The sequence below is a fragment of the Trichosurus vulpecula genome, chromosome 5, assembly GCF_011100635.1.
Source record: "Trichosurus vulpecula isolate mTriVul1 chromosome 5, mTriVul1.pri, whole genome shotgun sequence".
NCBI lineage: Eukaryota > Metazoa > Chordata > Mammalia > Diprotodontia > Phalangeridae > Trichosurus > Trichosurus vulpecula.
In genome coordinates, this window is record NC_050577.1 from 247,236,629 (window position 1) to 247,257,162 (window position 20,534).

Sequence of the window (20,534 nt, forward strand, 5' to 3'; positions counted from 1 at the left end):
AAAGGGATAAGTAGTCAAAGGAAATGAACAAACAATTCTCAGAAGAATTACAAGTTATTAATAGCCACATGGAAGTTAGCTCCATATCGTTAATAATAAGAGGAATGCATATCATAAGAACTTTGAGCTTTTACCTCACACGCAGAAAACTGGCAAAGATAACAAAGACAGGAATAGTCTGTGTTAGAAGGGCTGTGAAAAGATGAGCACACGTAGACATTTTCAGTGGAGTTATGAATTGGTCCAACCATTCTGGAAAGCAGTTTGGAGTTATGCTAAGAAAATGATTGAAAATGTCTAAACCCTTTGACACTGCTAGACAAAAAAAAGACAAAGCAAGGAGATCAGACACAGAAAGATCCTATATACATCAAGAGATTCAAAAAGTATTCTTTGTAGTAGCAAAGAACTAGACACAAAATAAATGTTTATCAGGAAATAACTAAACAAATTATGGTATACGAACATAAAGAATATTATTGTGCTATTAAAAAAGCAGTGGGCAGGTAGGTGGCACAGTGGATAGAGTGCCAAGCCTGGAGTCAGGAAGACTCATTTTCCTGTGTTCAAATCTGTCCTCAGATTTGTGTGACCCTGGGCAAGTCACTTAGCTCTGTTTGCCTCAGCTTCCTTATCTGTAAAATGAGCCGAAGAAAGAAATATCAACCCACTCCAGTATCTCTGCCAAGAAAACCCCAAAATGGGGTCATGGAGAGTCAGACATGACTGAAAAAAATGAATATGATGAACAGAGAGAAGAAGCATGGAAAGACTTAACGTGAAATAAGCAAATCCAGGAAAGCAACATTCACAATGGCTACATCAGTGTACATAGAAAGAACAAACAAATTCTGATGACCCAACTCGGCCCCAGAAAAGAGATGAGAAGATGCATCTAACATTGCACATGGTTTGTTGTTGTCCTTGCTCAAAGAGGAACAAAATGAAATCACTATTTCAGGGCCAAGGTACAGTGTGTCTGACTATGGTTGAACAGACCAATACAAGCTCAGGGGACTTTACAGGTCAGCCATAAATAGTCCATATGATCATTTGGAGTGGAGATGTCTCTAACATTGCATATACCATCAGATTCAGTTGATGCATTTGATTTTCCTCAATAATTCTTCTTTCTTTTTTTATTCTTTGTTACAAGGAAGAGCGCAGTGTATAAGATAGCAGTGAGGGATGTATTTAGAAATGAAGGTGATTTAAAAATAAAAGATATCAATTAAAAATTTAATGTTTTTTAAATATGAGAGCAAGTATGTAGTATAGTGACTTTGGAGCCAGGGAGGCTATGCTCTGACATATACTGGCTCTGTGACCTTGGACAAATCATTTAGCCTCTCAGTGACCCCAGGAAACTCTCTAAAACTGTAAATTGCAGAGTAAGTGCTAACACAATACCTGGTATATAATAAATGCTTAATGATTTTGCTCATTCATTCACATAATTCCTATGTTACAGGTGAGTTGTTGACCTGTAATGGTAGAAGGAGTTTGCACACCAGAAGTTCCCCCACACCAATTAAATCACAGGTCCAGTCCTGTAATAAAATAAAAGTAGCATATCCAATGCCCTGTTCCATGTCCTTCTGAATGTGTGCCTTAGACTGCTACCTGCTTTGCTGTTATGTACTGATCTAGTTCTAATCTAGTGTTCTGCTAGGGAATAACTTTAGCCAAATTATTTACTCAGTGACCAAAACAAATCACATTGCCCAAAGCCTAGAACTGACACTCATTTTTATCTGATGATGCTTTGTCTTCATTTTCTTTATACCGACATGTGGCAGCAATGACTCCAGGGGCCATTCTCCTGCCGTGCCAACCTGTGACCAGCATGACAGCTGTCGAGCTCACCAGCAGCTTAAAAGCCTTCCTGAGACAAGGGACTTTTGTCCTGAAGCTTAATATATTCATCGCAAGGTCTACGAATTCCATATTCAGACACCGCCTTGTTGTGTTTCTGAGGTCTTTAATGTGCCCTTAAACTGGATGGGATTATGTGAGATCTCTAACAAATATTTTTCCCATATGTCAATTTTTGTTTGGGGCTATGAATGAGAAGATGGGATTCAAGAAATGCCTTCCTCTAGCATGGTAAGAAGAGGGACCTGGAATCATCACCTCAATTTTAATGAGTTATTGATCTCATCTGAAAATTAGCTGGAGAAGGAAATGGAGAAACATTCCAGTATCTTTGCCAAGAAAACCCCAAATGGCATCACAAAGAGTAGGGCATGACTGAAAAATGACTGAAAAAATTGATCTTTTACTGAAGGTCAAGGAGAAGGGGTTGGACCCCTAAAACTTGGTCCTGTGCTATAGCCATTAAAAATTTATTGAAATAATCATAAGATCATAGATTTGGAGCTCAAAGTGACCTCAGTTGGGGCAGCTAGGTGGTGCAATGAGTAGAGCACCAGCCCTGGAGTCAGGAGGACCTGAGTTCAAATTCTGCTTCAGATACTTGACACACTTACTAGCTGTGTGACCTTGGGCAAGTCACTTTACCCCAATTGCCCTGCCTTCCCCCTCCAAAAAAAAAAAGAATAAAACAAAGTGACCTCAGATGCCTTTAATCCAATCTTTTAATTTCACACATGAGGAAGCAGCCCAGGAAGGACAAGGGACTTGCCTAGATTCACATGGGTACTAAGCATCAGAGAAAGGATATGAATCCAGATTCTAGGACACCTAAGGCCAATACTTTTCCCCCACATCAAGCCAGGATATGACTTGAACAAGGCTGTTCCTTTCAAACATGTTTAGTAATAATGATAATGATGATGAGGGCCAGCATTCATATAGCTCTTTAAGGTTTGCAAAGCACTTTATAAAGCATTTCATCTCATTGTATTCTCACCACAACCCCAGGAGGCAAGGAGTATTATCACCCCTATTTTACAGATCAGGAAACAAGTGACTTGTTCAGAGCCACACAGCTAGCAAGTGATTTGAACTCATGTCTCTCTGACTCCAAGTCTAACACTCTATCCACTCTGTTACCTGGCTTTACAAATAGAAGAATCGAGAATGAGGAAGGAATGATTTATTGGCAACTGTAGTTCGAGTCTGAATCCAACTGGGTTGGTTACATTGCATTTCACACCCTCAAAAGCGGGTCAGACTGGGTTTCTGGGGAACGTGTAGCAGTTTCTTCCCATAGCCCAGCTATGGTTTGGGACAACAAAGTCAGGTAGTGGCCCATGTATAACGACACCCATAACTGCATGTGGCAAACATTCGTTTCCAGCTGTTGCTATGCGAAAGCATCTATCCACTGATGGGTGAGAGAAGGGAAAGAGAAGAGAAGTAAATAAGCATTTATATAGCACCTACTATGTGCTAAGTACTTTTTTACAAATATTATCTCATTTGATCCTCACAACAACCCTTCTCATTCATAACCCCAACCCAGAGTTACTATTCCCATTTTACATTTGAGGAAACTGAGGCAGAGGTTAGTGATTTGCCTTGACAAGAGGACTTGTTCTTGTATTGCTAGAGGACAGAACCAAGAGAATAGATGAAAGCTCCAATGACGGTTCTCCAACAAACCTAGTGAGTTGCCTTGGAATGCTGTGAGCTCCTAGAATACTTTAGAATGTTCAGGAAGAAGCTGTACGATCAACTGTCATGAATACATGAATACAAAAGAATGGACTAGATGAATTCTAAAGTCCTTTCCCATTCCAAGAGATTTCCTGATAAATGGGAGCTGAGGAAATCCTGCAATCCTGAAGAAATGCTAAGCCATTAAACCAGATTTTGGAATGTTGGAATTGTCTTGTTTATTTTACCAATCCATTGCCCCAACTGCTTATTCTATAGATGTCTAAGAACCATAGCTACTCAAATACTCAGAGGTAACAGTAGTTAAATTCAAGTGATGGAAGGAAGTAAAGTTCACCTTAACTTAAGCTAACAGAAAAATCATGATGAAATTCAAAATCAATTCAAAATCAATGAAATTCAAAACCAAGGCAAAGTCTGAACCCCTTTTAAAGCAGTAAGGTAGAGAGAAACATTGCATCCCTCACTATACATTAAATGTACAGATGATTTTTTTCAAAGTTATGATAACCAAAGAGCCCAGGAAAGTGCCAGAGAGTCCCAAGACCAACACATGATGGTACCAGATAAAGGACACAGGGAAACTTCAGAAAGTTTAATTGTTACAGCCTCCCTGGCACCAGCCATCATTTTGCTATCATTTTCTGTTCTTCCAAATACTACTTGCCCCTTGAACTTCTCAGAACCAGTGAGATATTTTCTAATCATTGGGGTCCACTTCTCTGCTGAATTTTCATTCATTAGAGGAAATACATTTGACATCTTTTTTAAAAAAAAAATAATTTCAGTAGTTATGCCCTGCAGGCTTAGGTTTTCTATGAAGAATAATATTAGTGCCAAAGAATAGTCTCTAAGTTATCGATGAAGCAGTTGGGTCTCATGGTCTAACATCCTCTGGACATCTAAGGGAGGGTGGTTAATCATGTCTCTATGCAGAAATGTCAATCTTGAAATTCACCAGAGTCCCGTCTGTCGACAATTCTCAGCACATTTACACATCTCCATTTCCTCTTCTTTTTCAGACTCGTAGCAACATAGATTTTCCTCTACTGGTTTTCCACACAGAGAGAGATTTTTCATTTTTCTCTGCTCATGTTGATTCCTATTCTCATTTTATCCTTTCAAGAATGCCATAGGAAACACTGCTATTCATCAGTAATGCTACAGGAGCGGGGTTTCTTGGTTACTGCTCCAAGACATATTATGCTGAATCTGTTTTCTTCATTTTCACTCACTTTCAGATAGCTCAAACTGTATCTCATTCAACTTTCTTCTCAGATCTATAGGTGGCTTGAGTGGATTGGAGCATTTCCCATGGACTCTGTGATATTCTACCAACCCCCTCTCTATTTTATGTCCATCTCTGCTCCCTACCATCACCACCACCCACACTCGAAGGATCTACTCAGTGCTCAGAAGAGAATTTAATTATTCACAGCAAAGTGTAGTGTGGTAGCATGAGCTGAGAATGTTGGCAGCTCTGCTTGTTCAAAATTGTGAGCAACCCTGGCTGGGCGTGCACACACACACACACACACACACCCTATGTATCCCATCCGAGTGTGTTCTCCGTGACTGTTTCCTGTTCTATGGGTATGTGCCTTCTTTCACCGATTATGGGGTATCCTGTGGGATGACACACACCCATGAGACTATCAGGAATCTTTTCTCGCCACTCCATTTGAGTCTTTTCTCTTGAATTAATTGTTTCTTCTAGCTGGCTAGTGAAATCACACACGTCATTGAGGACTCATGAAATAGTCGTAAGTGGGTGCTAACCCAAAGTATCTTATCTTGGGGTACCTTTTCTGTGGGCTCTTGTAACAGGAAATGAACCAGACACTATACTAAGATATTTCCATTTTTCTCCCATCTTTCTGATAGCCCCTCTCATAATTAGCAGGTAATTAGAGACGGCTCCTTTAATTTGTGTCTGTGTACGTCTAACGCATGTCTTGGACTCTTCCCAACATTTTTGCCCCCTTCTAACTCACCTGCACTGATAATGATGGCAATAGCTGAAATTTACATAGTGTTGTAGGGTATGTAAAGCTTTTTACATGGGTTCTCTCCCTTAAGCCTCACAATAACCCTATGACTTGTTATGGGTGTTATTATGCCTGCTTTATAGGTGAGGAAACAGGTGCAAGAAGATGAAATGACCTGCTGCTACTCCCATGACAACTAAGTACCAATATTGGGATCTTAATTTAGATATCCCGGACTCCAAATCCAGCAATTTAGCCATTAAAAACACTCTTTCCCCCCTTCAAAAGTTATTTACATTTCTATAGAATAAAGTAAAATCTCCCTACAGACCACATGTCCCTGGCCTCATGAATTAGAAGACCTCAGGACCATAAGCTGCATACAACCTTAACCACGCCAAAACTCCAGCCAACATCCACAACAATGATATCAATGACTTTGTAGAGAGAGATAAAATAAAGACCCCTTTCTTTGTCCTTCCACTCACTCCCTGGATCCCTCTTTCCTCTTAACTGATCCCCTCTACTAACTCACTGTACTCCCTCTGTAAGAGTATTCCAAAGTTTGGCCATGTCCTTCTATCCCTTTCTCATCACCCCAACCTACTGCTGACCAACCAAGGAAGACTGGGAGAGCAAAATACAAAGTCAATTACACCACTCTGAAGTATTAAAGCTATTTGTGCCTTGTCCTCTCATAGCAGAATACATATGGAGTCAGAAGACTCAGTTCCGACTCCATTTTGCTACTCATCTATGTGACTTGGGCAAATCACTTCACCTCTCTCTTATCGCTAAAATAAGGGAGTTGGACCACATGATGCTCTGAATTTGCAAAATGCTATGCTTTTCTCCACTTCTACCCTTGAATCTACTTCACTGAAACTCAAGTGACTTTCCCTTCTTAGTCTTCTGTATGATTTTAATCTATGTAGCTCAGTTTCCTCATCTATAAAAGGAGAGAATTGTATTAGATGGCTCCTAAGTCCCTTACAACTCTATGATTTCTAACACTTACACTATTATGCTATTTCCTTCCTGCTTCTAGATTTTACCAGGAAGGGAAGCAGGGAAGGGAATAAGCAATAAGCAATTATTTAGCTCCTAGGATGTGCCAGGCACTGTGCTAAGTGCTTTACAATTATTATCTTATTTGATCTTCACAACGTAGCCCCTCCATGCCTTAGCAGAGACTCTTCACGAGTTTTTGTGACCAAAAATAATTCATTAAGCAGTAGTCAACTTTATGATGATAAGCATCTCTGAAGGTAACTTTCCTTGTCCTTGGATGATAGGCATAAATAGTTCATTTCAGAGTCTTTTCTAGCTTAGTAAGACTTATCTGGTTTGTGCTTCACTGATGTAGCTTTTGAGAATCCTGGTCACCTCCAGATCATCCAGAGGCATCAGATCAGACTTTAGAGGAAGAAGATAGTGAATATGAGTTTTTATGGATCTGAAAAGATCTGGGTTGTAGAATCTAATTTCCTGAAGACTTTTAAGGATAACTTAGTATTACTTAAGGTAAAAATCATCCTTCAGACAGGAAGAACAGTCCAGCTGACCCCAGGGAACTTTTAGTTGTTTATACTATAAGTATTGATAAAGGATCAATGAATAGCTTGGGGATTCTTGAGGCCTTTCTCAAAGATATGAAATAATTCTGAAGATTACAATGGGAAAATGGAAGAAAGAAGATCAGGGAAAAAAAGTTAATGTTGTAGTTTGGGGGATAGGAGTTCTTAACCCCTTTGTGTGACATAGACCCTTTAGACAGTCTGGTGAAATGTATGGAGGCTTTCTCACGATAAATGTTTTTAAATGCATAAAATAAAATGCATAGGATGACAGAGGGGGGTCATTATTTTCTGGCAGAACCTAGAAGCAGGAAGGAAATAGCATGAGATCATAAGGTGTCATAGAGAGCTAGATGGGACCTCAGAGGTTACTGAAACTGACCGTCAAATTCTATATATGAGAAAACTGAAGTTTAAAGAGATTAAGCAATTTCCCTATGGCCACACAGCTAGGAAGTATCAGCGGCAAGATTGGAATCAAAGTCTTACTGACTCTAAGTCTATTCCTCTATCCATGACAATGCTACTCTGGCTACAACTGCTGGAATGGAGAATTCATGGAGGAGGAAAAGAGAAAAAAGAAAGTGTTGGATGAGTAGAAGTTGTTGATAGACAAAAGGCTGAGTTAAAACTCCTTCACCTTCTGTCCAAAATGACAAGTATCTCAAATAGAGATAAGTGTTAAATTCTCAACGGTAACAGAAACCTGTCCCTCTCATTTTGCCACATTACTATGTTCCTGCTTTCTATCCTAGAAAGAATGAATCTTCACTATATGCATTATAGATTTAAGTGGTTTCTATAACCAGATAATATAGGTCTTCCTATATCAGATTAGAAAAAGAGTGTTTTTTATTGTGGTCTACACATATTCAGGAAAGTGTTCAATTTTTGTTTAAATTACAAAATAGATGATTTCCTTCTCTGCTATGATTTTTCAGGAAACCTCTCTAAAAGATCTATACTAGTTATAATTAATACTTGTGACCTTACCACTTAGCAAGGTACACTGACTTCATCCCATGTCTAAGACTCCCTATTTAATGTAGAGCAGTCTTACAGTAGATATGTAAGGGTTTGTTTTTCCACACATCCTTGAACTACTGTCACAACCCTAACATTCCTCCTTACAGTGGTTTCTCCTTTTGATTTAAGGGATAAGAAATTTTGTTTTTTATTCTGTCCGTGGGACCTTTTCGCCATCTTTGGTGGCGGGAGGGAGGGGTCAGCAACTTTCCTTTGGGATAGTCCTTGGGAGGAAAGGAAGGGGTTAGGAGAAAGAGAATGACTAAAACATCTTCGCAAAAACAAAAGTAAAGCCTACTTCCAGAACTGCCTATTCAAACCCTACATTAAGTGCCAAGGGAGGGCGAGAGAATGATGTAGAGTCATGCAGAGGCTTACAAAACACCTTACCTTAGAGGAACTGGGAACACAATGTTGAATATGTAGCATCTGGCACTCAGCCCATAGCCTTCATTATTTTACAATTACTCCAGGATGTCAAGCATCAGTGTTGGCACTTAGAGTCTCCATGGAGCTGGCTAGTATGTAAAGGCTCACTTATACTTCTAGAAAACTAAAAGCTAAGAGAACTCAGTTCTAATTTAACACAGCATGGTGTGTGTGTGTGCGTGTGTATGTGTATGTGTGTGTTTCTAACTAGCCAGCAACAAAGCCACAAGAAAGAATTATATGGGTACTTACTATTTATAACTCATGGCCACGTCCACGAAATACTTTCTTCTCTGTCGATAGACATTGTCCTTAAATCCCTTAAGCAAAGAAAGAGATTCATTTATTTAACAATGTACAAGAAAATTAGCCATAAGGAGACTAACAGGAAACAGTCAAAGTGTTACATAATGAGTGACCAATTCAAATTTCAACATGGTGTTTTGATGGCTACCATTGATTCAGAAACGGCAAAATTGAACTTCTAGTAAAATCTCTGCAATTTGGATTCTGCTAATTTAGAAAAACATGTTCAATCAAGCTGAAGTTGACTTTTCCACAATCTATAAAGAATGATTTAACTGAGTAACCAATCACGGCTTCAGAAGGCTCATGATGCAGCAGGCTTCCTGCCTCCTGCCTCCTGGCAGAGAAATGATTGATGGACTACCAGAGGTGTCAGACTAGAGGCCTGCAGGACAAAGGCAGCTTCCAAAACTTCCCAATGAAACTCAAACCAGATTAGAATGTGATTGGGACAGGTTTAACAAGATAAATAAAAATGCAACATATATAATGTTAAATTGTGGGAATTCGTTTCTACTTCAGTTTGACACCACCGTACTAGAAGAGCAGTAGGAGACATAGAGACAGATATTTTCAGACATGGCCAATGTGTTGAAATATGTTGCTTGCTTTGATATATTTATTACAAGTGAGAGCTTCTGCTTGGGGAAGGGACTTAATTAGTGAGTAGTGATTAAGATGTAAAAAAAATCACCAATAAAGTATTTTAAATGTACAGAAGAAGAAAAAAAGAATCTCAAAAGGGAAAATAAACAGGATATCTTTGTTACTCTCTTGTTAAATTTAAGACATTTTTTTGAAATTACAACAAAAGTTCATTGTTTTGTTCTTTGTTCTTTGTGAATTGAAATATTTATGCTTGCTGATTAAGCTCATAATAGAAAGTACATTTAATTTTTTTTAAAGTAGCTAAACTCGGGAGATAACTCTGGGAAGATGGCAGAGTAGGTCAGAAAATTCCAAGCTCTCAAGATTTTCCCCCACAAAAGAGTTAAAATAGCACCTTATGGCAAACAAAGTGTGGGTGGAGGCAAAGAAAAATAGCGGCACAACCCGAGTTTTCCTCGGACAGTTTGAGGAGATCTGAAGAGAAACCCCAGGACTAGGTTTGGTCACCACGAGGAGTAAACACCTCCAGGCTAGGTTCTGTTTTAACTACAAGCAGGGAAGCCACTTAAACAACTAGCAGCAAGTCCCCGCGGTTAGTTGGGCTGAGAGGATGCCCCGGCCACCGCCACTGGAACTTTTCACTCTGGGATACTGAGGAGAGTTGCACGTTTGAGCCCAGGAAGACTGCAGGAACCTCTGCTGACGAGGAACTCCAGATTCAGCTGTGCTCCGAAGATCAGTGGGGGCGAGAAGGAATCAGCACACGCTCAGGGAGTGCAGAAGCAGTGGGGCAGAAAGCCCCTGGCTGTGGGCACTTACAGAAGGTCAGAGTTTTGGCTTTGGTTCCAGGTTAGAGGAGAGAACTAAAGATCTGGGGCAAGAGGCACCAGTTCCCATATCCCAGGGCTAGAGGTGATTACAAAAATCAAGTTATTACTAAAAAAAAAAAATGCACGGGCAAAGGAGAAAGAATCTAACCACAGAGACCTATTACAGGAATAGAGATGACCGGGGTTCATCTTCAGAGGAGGATATTGAAGTAAAGAAACCCCCAAAGAGCAACGTCAAATGGTCACCTGCCCAAAAAGAATGTATAGAACATCTTGAAAAAGACTTTAAAAATAAAATGACAGAGATGGAGGAAAACCTAAAAAAAAATAAAAATAAAAATAATCCAAGAAAAACAAGAAGGTTATGAAAGGAAAATCAACCAATTAGAAAAGGAGATCCAGAATCTCAAGGAGGAAAGTGACACTTTGAAAATTAGAATTGGGCAAAGTGAAGCCAGTAAAATTATAAGAGATCAAGAAATAATTAAATAAAACATGAATAATGAGAAAATAGAAGAGAAAGTGAAGCACCTTATAAGAAAAACAACAGGTTTGGAGAATAGATAGAGAAAATATAAGAATAATTGGAGTAACTGAAAGTCATGTTCAGAAAAAAAATCTTGATCCAATAATACAAGAAATAGTTAAAGAAAATTGTCCTGAAGCATTAGAACAAGGCAGGGAAGTAGAAATAGAGAAAATACATCGAACACCACTTAAAAGGGATCTTATGAGGAAATCACAAAGGAATATCATAGTCAAATTCCAAAACCCCCAGCTCAAGGATAAATTATTAAAAGCATCAAGATTAAAACAAATTAAATATGATGGCACCACAATTAGAATCACACAAGACCTAGCAGCAGAGGCATAAAGGGACCACGGGTCTTGGAACACAATATATTGAAGAGCAAAACACCTGGGGCTCCAGCCGAAAAATATCATACCCTTCAAATTTCAGTATTATCCTGAATGGAAAAAAAATAGACATTTGACAAATGCTCAGACTTTCAAGACTTTGTTAAAAAAAAATCTTCAACTTAATAGAAGATTCAACACACGAGAACCAAGAGAAACATAAGGTACACACCAAAGACTGACTATAAGGGATTCATAAAAACAGATTGCTTACCTTTTATATGACATAAAATGTAAAATGTATGTCTAACATTCTTATTAATAATTGTCAAGCTCATAAGAATGAGGGGAATAAACCTGACTATGATATGAATTTAAAAAGTAAAACCATTTAGAAACAACTAAAAACAGGAACTATTTTATACAACAGAAGTGCAAGAAGAAAGGATACAGAGGATTTAGATGGGGAGGACAGCTGGTAGTTCTGGTAACCTACTTTCATCGGGAGGGTTTAAAAGGGAACAATACATATATATTTAGAAGAGTATAAAAGTCTTCTAAATTTAGAAGAAATAAAATGGTAGGGGTTTAGTGAGGGGGGAGAGGACAAGAGAGGGATTAGGAGAAGGGAGGGATTTTTAGAGGGGAAAATGAGGGAATAGGTAAAGGGAGTTTAGATTAATGGGAATGGGGGAATAGGGGAGGGATCCTTAGGGGGGGAAGGCAAGTAATAGGAGGGCATGGTGGTTGGTGGAGGAGGGGGGTAGGCAAGTAATAGGAAGGTGATATAGTCAGTAGAAGTCAAGTAGAGGAGGCAGAAAGGATATGAAACAAAAGATATGTACAAATATAAAAAACAAAGATCAGGAGTAGATTATGTTTGGGAAAGTATATGTCTATATATGCATGTATATATGTATAAGTGTATGTATATATCTGTATGTCTATGTATATATCAAGAAATATCTAAATTATATTCTAGCCTTTGGTGGGAAGGTGAAAAAAAAGAACAAAGTCAAAAAGTGCACAGCAGAGAACAAAAGAAAACACAAGGAAGCAAAGAAAATTCTCCACACAAGGTATATTATTTATCATATAGGCTTTCTTGAAATGAAAATTTATTGTTACATATTTTGAATCCTCTCCTATGTTCTGCTATGCACATGACATGCTTTTTATTCTTTCTTACTTTAAGTTTCAATATTTAAGTTTATGATATGTTTTGTTTCTTTTCTCTATTTTGTATTTGTGTTCTGGTAAAATAAAAAACTGTTTTAAAAACGTAGCTAAACTCAGTATATTAATGATGAAAACGAGATTTCAAGAGAGGAAGACTGTTTAAACCATTTAAAGGGAACTGTTTTCAAGAATCTTCCAAGCTCTGGAAGATCGATTTACAAATAATTGATGTGCCTATTATAAACTATTTTTATCTCTTCATAAAATAGGTCCCCTCAAGATATCTTTGGGCAATCTTCATTTCAGTTACTTTTGTGTGCTTGAAAGTAATAAGATTGTTATTTCTTTTTTAAAAGTAGTTTTTAAGTCACTCATTTCCCCCCAATTAGTCAAAATGGAGATTTTACTGTATTAAATGATCACTTCTACAGATTCCCAGCATAACATATCTTGCCTGTCTTTAAGTCTTAGAGAATGTGAAAGCCTTATGCTTTCTGTCTCTTTGGTGGAAATGAAAAAGTTTCTGTTTCCATTAGATGGATTATTTCTACCAGTGTTTGCATATGTGGACCTTTTTTTTGAAAAACAATCTAAACTTAGGGAAGTTACCACCTGCACCTGGAGGGAGTTCTATTAAACTTCTGCAAGAAGAGACCCCTGACAGGACTCTCTCCTCTCTGTGACTGTCTCTGTTTTCCTTTTCTTTAGATGTTCTCAGACACTTAGAAAAAAGAGAATTGTTTCTTCATGCTATGAGCAAAGTACAAGCAATTTTTTCCCTCTCCTCCATATCCCAGATACCTGGAGTGATGTTATGGAAGCCTCCACACAATCCTGAAAATGGAGTTAGAGTAGGTACTGCTGTGGTAAGTAATGTATCTCCCCAGGTGTTTGAGCTAAGTGGAGGGAATAATTTCAAGAGGAAACAAGACAGTGGGAAGATATCTACAAACCTAAATAGACTTGAGCTGATTCTGCTGTCAAACCTCACAAATTCACTAGAAAATGGACAGCTGGCTTTGGTTAATTTGATTTTAAAAAAGAAAGAAGAAAACCAAATTACCAGTATGAAAAGGGTGAATTCACCACCAATGAAGAGAAAATTATAGCAATAATTAGGATCTATTTCGCCCAACAATATACCAATAAATCTGACAATCTAAGTGAAATGGATGAATATTTGCAAAAATATAAATTCCCCAGATTAACAGAAGAGGAAATAAAATAACCCCAATTTAGAAGAAGAAATTGAACAAGCCATGAACTCCCTAAGAAAAAATCTCCAGGGCCAGATGGATTTCCAAGTGAATTCTACCAACATTTAAAGAACAAATAATTCCAATACCATATAAACTATCTGAGAAAATAAGCAAAGAAGGAGTCCTACCAAATTCCTTTTATGACACAAATATGGTGCTGATACCTAAACCAGGAAGAGTCAAAACAGAGGAAGAAAATTATAGACCAATTTCACTAATAATATTGATGCAAAATTTTAAAATAAGATATGTGCAAAGAGATTACAGCAATTTATCACCAGAATAATATGCTATTACCAGGTGGGATTTATACCAGGAATGCAGGGCTGGTTCAATATTAGGAAAGCTATCAGTATAATTGGCCATATCAATAACAACAGATTCAGAAAAAGCTTTCCTGTTTGATACAACCAAAGACTCCAGCTTCTGGGATTAAAAACTTACCATTTGACAAAAAACTACTGGGAAAACTGGAAAATAGTATGGCAGAAACTAAGCATAGACCAACATCTCACATCCTATACCAAGATAAGGTCAAAATGGGTACATGATTTAGACATAAGGGATGATACCATAAACAAATTAGGGGAGCAAGGAATAGTTTACCTGTCAAATCTATGAAGAAGGGAAGAATTTAGGACCAAACAAGAGATAGAGAACATTGTGAAATGCAAAATTCATAATTTTGATTATCTTAAATTAAAAAAGTTTTTGCACAAACAAACCAATACAACCAATATTAGAAGGAAAGCAGAAAGATGGAAACAACTTTTACAGCCATTGTTTCTGACAAAGGCCTCATTTCTCAAATTTGTAGAGAACTGAATCAAATTTATAAGACTACAAGTCATTCCCCAGTTGATAAATGGTCAAAGGATATGAGCAGGCAATCTTCAGATGAAGAAATTAAAGCTACAAATAGTCATATAAAATGCTCTAAATCACTATTGATTAGAGAAATACAAATTAAAACAACTCTAAAGTACCACCTCACACCTATCAGGTTGGCTAATATAACAGAAAAAGAAAATGATAAATGTTAGAGAAGATGTGGGAAAATTGGAACACTAATCCATTGTTGGTGGACCCATAAACCATTCCAGAGAGCAATTTGGAACTAGGTCCAAAGGGTAACCAAACTGTGCATACCCTTTGACCCAACAATGCCACTTCTAGGTCTGTATCTCAAAGAGATCATGAAAATGGGAAAAGGACCCACATGTACAAAAATATTTATAGCAGCTCTTTTTGTGGTAGCAAAGAATTGGAAATTGAGGGAACGCCCTTCAGTTGGGAAATGGCCAAACCAGTTGTGGCGTACAAATGTAATGGAATACTATTGTCTATAAGAAATGATGAGGAGGCAGATTTCAGAAAAACCTGGGAAAATTTACATGAACTGATGCTGAATGAAGAGATTAGAACCAGGCGAACACTGCATACAATAACAGCAACATTGTACAATGATCAACTGTGATAGACTTAGCTCTTCTCAGCAATACAATGATCCAAGACAATTTCAAAAGAATCATAATGGAAAATGCTATCCAGAGAGAACTATGGAGTCTGAATGAAGATTGAAACACATTATTTTTACTTTTGCTTTTGTTTTTACCTTCTCGTGGTTTTTCCCTTTTGATCTAATTCTTCTTTCATAACATGACTAATGTGGAAATAAGTTTAACATGATTGTACATGTATAACCTGTGTCATATTGCTTGCTGTCTTGGGGAGGGGCAATGGGAGGGAGGAAGGGAAGGAGAAAATTTTGAAACTCGAAATCCTACAAAAATGAATGTTGAAAACTTTTACATGTAACTGGAAAAAAATACTATTAAGTGCAAAAATTAGAAAGGAAAAAAGGAATGGCCAGTTGGCCCTGGGAATTTGGTCTGTGAGGTCTGAAATCTTCACAAGATGAACTTGATAGGAAGCTGGAGGAATACACACCCCATGGCCTTCTTCTTTCAAGAAGGTCATAGCAGTTAAAAGATGGCTCCTTATTTACATGGTGACCACAATAACGTAAAGGCATACAAATGTGAAAGATATTGGATGTTGGTCAACACAGAAACAAATCTTATCTTCAGAGGATTGGCAGTGAAGTTCATGACCATCCTATTGGCAGAAAGATAGGATGCTAGACATGTAGAATGAGGCATACCTTGTCAGACATGGGCAATCCATAAGTTTGTATTGTTTAACTGTACCTTTTTGTAACCAGGGAATGTGATATAGGGGTAGAGGTAGAAGTCATTTGGAAGAAAGAGTAATTTTTTTAAAAAGCATAAGGAAAATTAAAAATTCAATCTTAAAAGCAGTGCTTTGTAAACACCCAGAGAAACAATGCAAACAAAGGAAGCAGTGGATTAAGATTTGGAGATGCAAGATGAGACATGTATTTTTGGACATGGATGACATGGGAATTTGTTTCTCTTGGCTAGCCACATTTGTTATAAGGGTTTGGTTTTGTTGGAGATTTTTTCTCCCAGAGTAGTGAGGGAGAAAAAATAAATATTTGTTCATTAGAATATTTTAATTTAAAAAAAATAATAAGGAGAGGTATCCCCTTCACTACAAGAGAGTCAGAAGTTGTGAGGTTTTCAAAACTCATGGATAAAGTCAAGGTATCTCAGAGAGCAAAGCTGAGACCAGTCTTTGGGCCCCCTGAATTTTTCAAAGTGACAAATATCATGGCAAAAGAAACAGGCTCCTGGCCATGGATTACTCCACATCTGCTCCTCTTCTCTGAGGCGTGACAATATCCTAATGGCATCCCACTCCTGTGGGTTTTCCAGAGAAATCTTGAGTACTCATTCAAAGCATGCACCTGCATCATCCCAAAGTAGCTAAAAAAATGAATGGCTACCATTCCTCATTAACCAAGTGTGGTAATTATCCAAAGGCCTCCTTTTGGCTCCACTAATCCAGGCTGTCCTATGTGGCAACATGAGCTAGCTGAAAACTAAGAAGAGAAGGCATTGAGTAGATAACTACATTACCATTTAGAGACAGTGTCCTTCGGCCATCCAGCCTAAGCTGGGCTACACTTGGTCATGGTGTCAGTATTATGCTGCTATCACTCCAAACAGAACACCCAGAATGGATGTCTACCTAGTACCCTCAACTGAACACTGACACTGTTGTTTTATTAAATATTGGCTCAATTGTTGCTGCTGTTTGTCCTTTGTTCTTGAAGAGGACCATGACATCAGGGAGATGATTCCATGACAGGTAAGTGAATCGGATTTAAGGGAGTGAGGGCTGTGCAAAGTCACCAGCCTCACTTTCACCTCTGGAGCCATCTGGGTCCAGTGGCCGGGTATGGATCAGGAGACCTGCAGATGACCCAGGATGCACTGGAGAACCTTGGCCTAAGCTGAGGTCTTAAACAGGTGTCAGTTGGAATGAGGTAGCACCCACTCAGTAATTAAGGCTTATTAAGAAATGAGGCAAAGAATGGCCTCTTAAAAAATAGATTTGGGAGGGGAAGACCCTCAGGGTTTCTGGACAATACAGAAACAATTATTATTTACACTCATTCTGAGCCAATCAGGACCCAAACCATGACTAAGTGGGACTTGACCTGGGACCTATTGTTGGCCAATCAATGAGAGCTAGAGTGAGTTGGGGTTAAGGCTGGTCTTTAAGAGAAAAAACAAAACAAACAAAAACCCTATTACAACGGTCTAGGAACCATAGAGTAGTAGAAAGAACACAGGATTTTGGAGTCAAAAAACTTGTTTTCCAACTCCAGCTCAGCTTCCTATCATTATAACCTTAGAATACTTCACTTCTCTAGGAGTCAATTTCCTCATCTATAAATATGAAGGCATTGAACTAAATAATAATAATAGCTAACATTGATATATCCCTTTAGAGTTTACAAAGTATCATATGCATGATTGTTATATATGTAATATGATGTTAATTATATATTTTATATTAATATATTAATAATGCATGTAATTAGATTACATATATAATGTCATTTTATCTTTCTAACAACCCTTACAGGAAGGTGCAATTATTTCCCTCACTTTATAAATGAAGAAATTGAGGCTGAGAGGTTAGATGACCTGTCCAGGATCATGTAGCAGGATTTGAACTCAGATTTTCCTGACTGGAAGTCTAAAATTCTATCTATAATGAGGCAGCAAGCTGGCACAATGGATAGAGTGCTGGACCTGGAATCAGGAAGACTGCATTTCAAATCCAGCCTCAAAGACTTGCTAGCTGTGTGACCCTGGGCAAGTCACTTAACTTTAGTCTGACTTAACTTCTGTTTCCTCACCTATAAAATAGGGATAATAATAACACCTACCTCCCAGGGCCATTGTGAGACTAAAATGAAATAATATATGTAAAGCACTTTACAATCCTTGAAACACTATGAAAATGCTATGGTATGGGGCAGCTAGGTGGCACAGTGAATAGAGTACTGGTCCTGGAGTCAAGAGGACCTGAGTTCAAATTTGACCTCAGACACTTGACACTTGCTCTCTGAGTGACCTTGGGCAAGTCACTTAACCCCAGTTGCCTTGCCTTCCCTCCTCCAAAAAAAGCAGGGGAGAAAATGCTATGATGATGATGATGATGATGATACCTACCTACCTCTGGAAGTCTCTTCTAGATGAATTCTGAGGTCTCTTCTAGCTCTAACTCTAGAATCCTCTGATTCTAAACCCTGTCCAATAAGGCTTATCTCCCTAAATCTCATATTCTAAGTCTCTTCTCTAGTCAGCTGATTTCCCTTTTGGGACAGCAAAGCAAGGTGCCCTATCTCCATACCTACCCCAGCTTTGGGTTTGTCCATGCACAGAAAAAAATACCATTTCACTAAATAATAATGCACCAAAATTAAATTTTGCAAAATGAACATTTGGTTTATCTGTAAAATAAATGCGTGATGGAAAAAAAACCCTAACACCAAAACACATGATTGAGGTGGGGAATTGCTAACTACTTGCAATTATTTCTAGTGGTTGCACATCAAATAAGAGAAGGCCTCATAAGGTGGATATAATTAGGAGTAATGGGATGAAATTAAGTGAAGAGAAATTTAGGCTGGATACCAAAATAAAATTTCTTCACAGCAAGGTCAGTGATGCTATAGTCATTCTGGGGAAATGGCCGACCCCCTGCTATGGACTGAATAATTTTCAAACTAACCTAAGTGGAGCATTTGGGAATTTAAGGTTGGAAAGAACTCCTTCGTTGCCTGAGAGATGGGTGAGGTGAGGCAATAGATCACTTGCAGTTCTGGGATTAAGAGTCCATGCTCTCCAAGATCCTTTCCAGTTGTTTTATTAGCAAGTCTTTTCAATACCCCCTTTGAGGTCCATCAGCATCTTAATTTCCACTTTGTATATAAAAAAGGGGTGAAGCTAGGTGATGCAGTGGATAGAACACCAGAACTGGAGTCAGGGAGACCCTAGAATTTAAATCCAGCTTTAGACATTTAATAGCTGTGTGAGCCTGGGCAAGTCACTTCACCCTGTTTGCCTCAGTTTCCTTATCTGTCATGAGCTGGAGAAAGAATTGGCAAACCACTCCAGTATCTTTGCCTAGAAAACTCCAAATGGGATCATAAAGAGTAAGACACAACTGAAATGACTGAACAACAATATAAAAAAATGTGGGGGCAGCTAGGCAAATAGAGTGAATTTGAAATGTTCATCGCTGACTGAGCTTTATGACCTTTGATGCAGCTTGTCCTTCTGTGAAAACTGTGGAATCCAAAAATCACCCAGTGTGGCTCTGATTACAATGTACCAAGTGACAAATGCAGTGGAAAAACTCGGTCTATCCTCTTATTTGGTATCAAGTAGATCAAAACCGAGGTAGCTAGGTGGCAGTGAATAGAGCACTGGCTCTAGAGTCAGGAGGACCTGAATTCAAATCCGGCCTCAGACACTTGACACATGTACTAGCTGTGTGACCTTAGGCAAGTCACTTAACCCCAATTGCCTTGCCAAAAAAAAAAAAGAAATGTAAAGAAAATAGTGGAAAATCATTATCAAAGGTCCATATTACTTTAAAGGCAATGTTTGTTTAGGTAGAGTAGGAAGAGTGGGAGAGAATAGATTAGCCTGTTCCATCGCAGTCCTGTTCTAGAAATTTTTGCATTTCCATTGAGACTAAAGCCTACATTGTTGTATCCTTATCTAATTATTGACAAAAATTATGTCAGAGTGTCATTCTTTCAGTATGTCTCCATAGGACAAGAGTTCCTAGTCATTTTTTGTGTCGTGGACCTCTTTGGAAATCTGGTGAAGCCTAAAGATCCCTTCTCAGTATCATTTGTTTATATGTATAAAATAGGATATAAAGGAAATCAATTATATTGAAATACAGTTATCAAAAAAATTTTTAATAAGTTCACACCACCCCCTTTCCCCTAGGTTAAGAAGCCTTGCCATGGGACAATGATAAGCCCTCTTCAGTGTTCCCAAAGTGAAATCCAATTTGACTAATTACTATTCAAAAGACCACCCTCAATGACTAAATAAGTTGGCTTAGAAATATCTTTCTACAGTACATTTCAGGAGTTTTGGAACTTCCACTGCCTGTATCCAATCCTTTAAAAATAAATGAAACAGTATGTGTACGCAAATATGAAGATGTCACCTCTCAGTCAGGGCTTCTTAATCCTGGGGGTACATGAGTTTGGTGTGGTGTGGTTGTGTGAAGATAGGCAGATAGATAGGTAGATGGATAGATAGATAGATAGATAGATAGACAGACAGATGATGGATGGATAGATAGATACATAGATACATAGAAAGATAGATAGATAGATAGATAGATAGATAGATAGATAGATAGATAGATAGATAGATGATGGATAGATGGATGGATGGATAGATACAGAGACAGATACATAGATAG

General features: G+C 38.2%; 1 protein-coding gene across 2 annotated transcripts in view; it reads right to left on the minus strand.

The window, feature by feature from the left end:
- The window catches only part of TPH2 (tryptophan hydroxylase 2), a 138,060-nt gene that overhangs the window by 106,116 nt on the left and 11,410 nt on the right, over nt 1-20,534 (minus strand). For both annotated transcript variants that reach the window (XM_036761292.1, XM_036761293.1), the window contains one exon: nt 8,855-8,922. In XM_036761292.1, the coding sequence (XP_036617187.1) occupies nt 8,855-8,922 (68 nt within the window). The remainder of the gene's footprint in view (nt 1-8,854; nt 8,923-20,534) is intronic.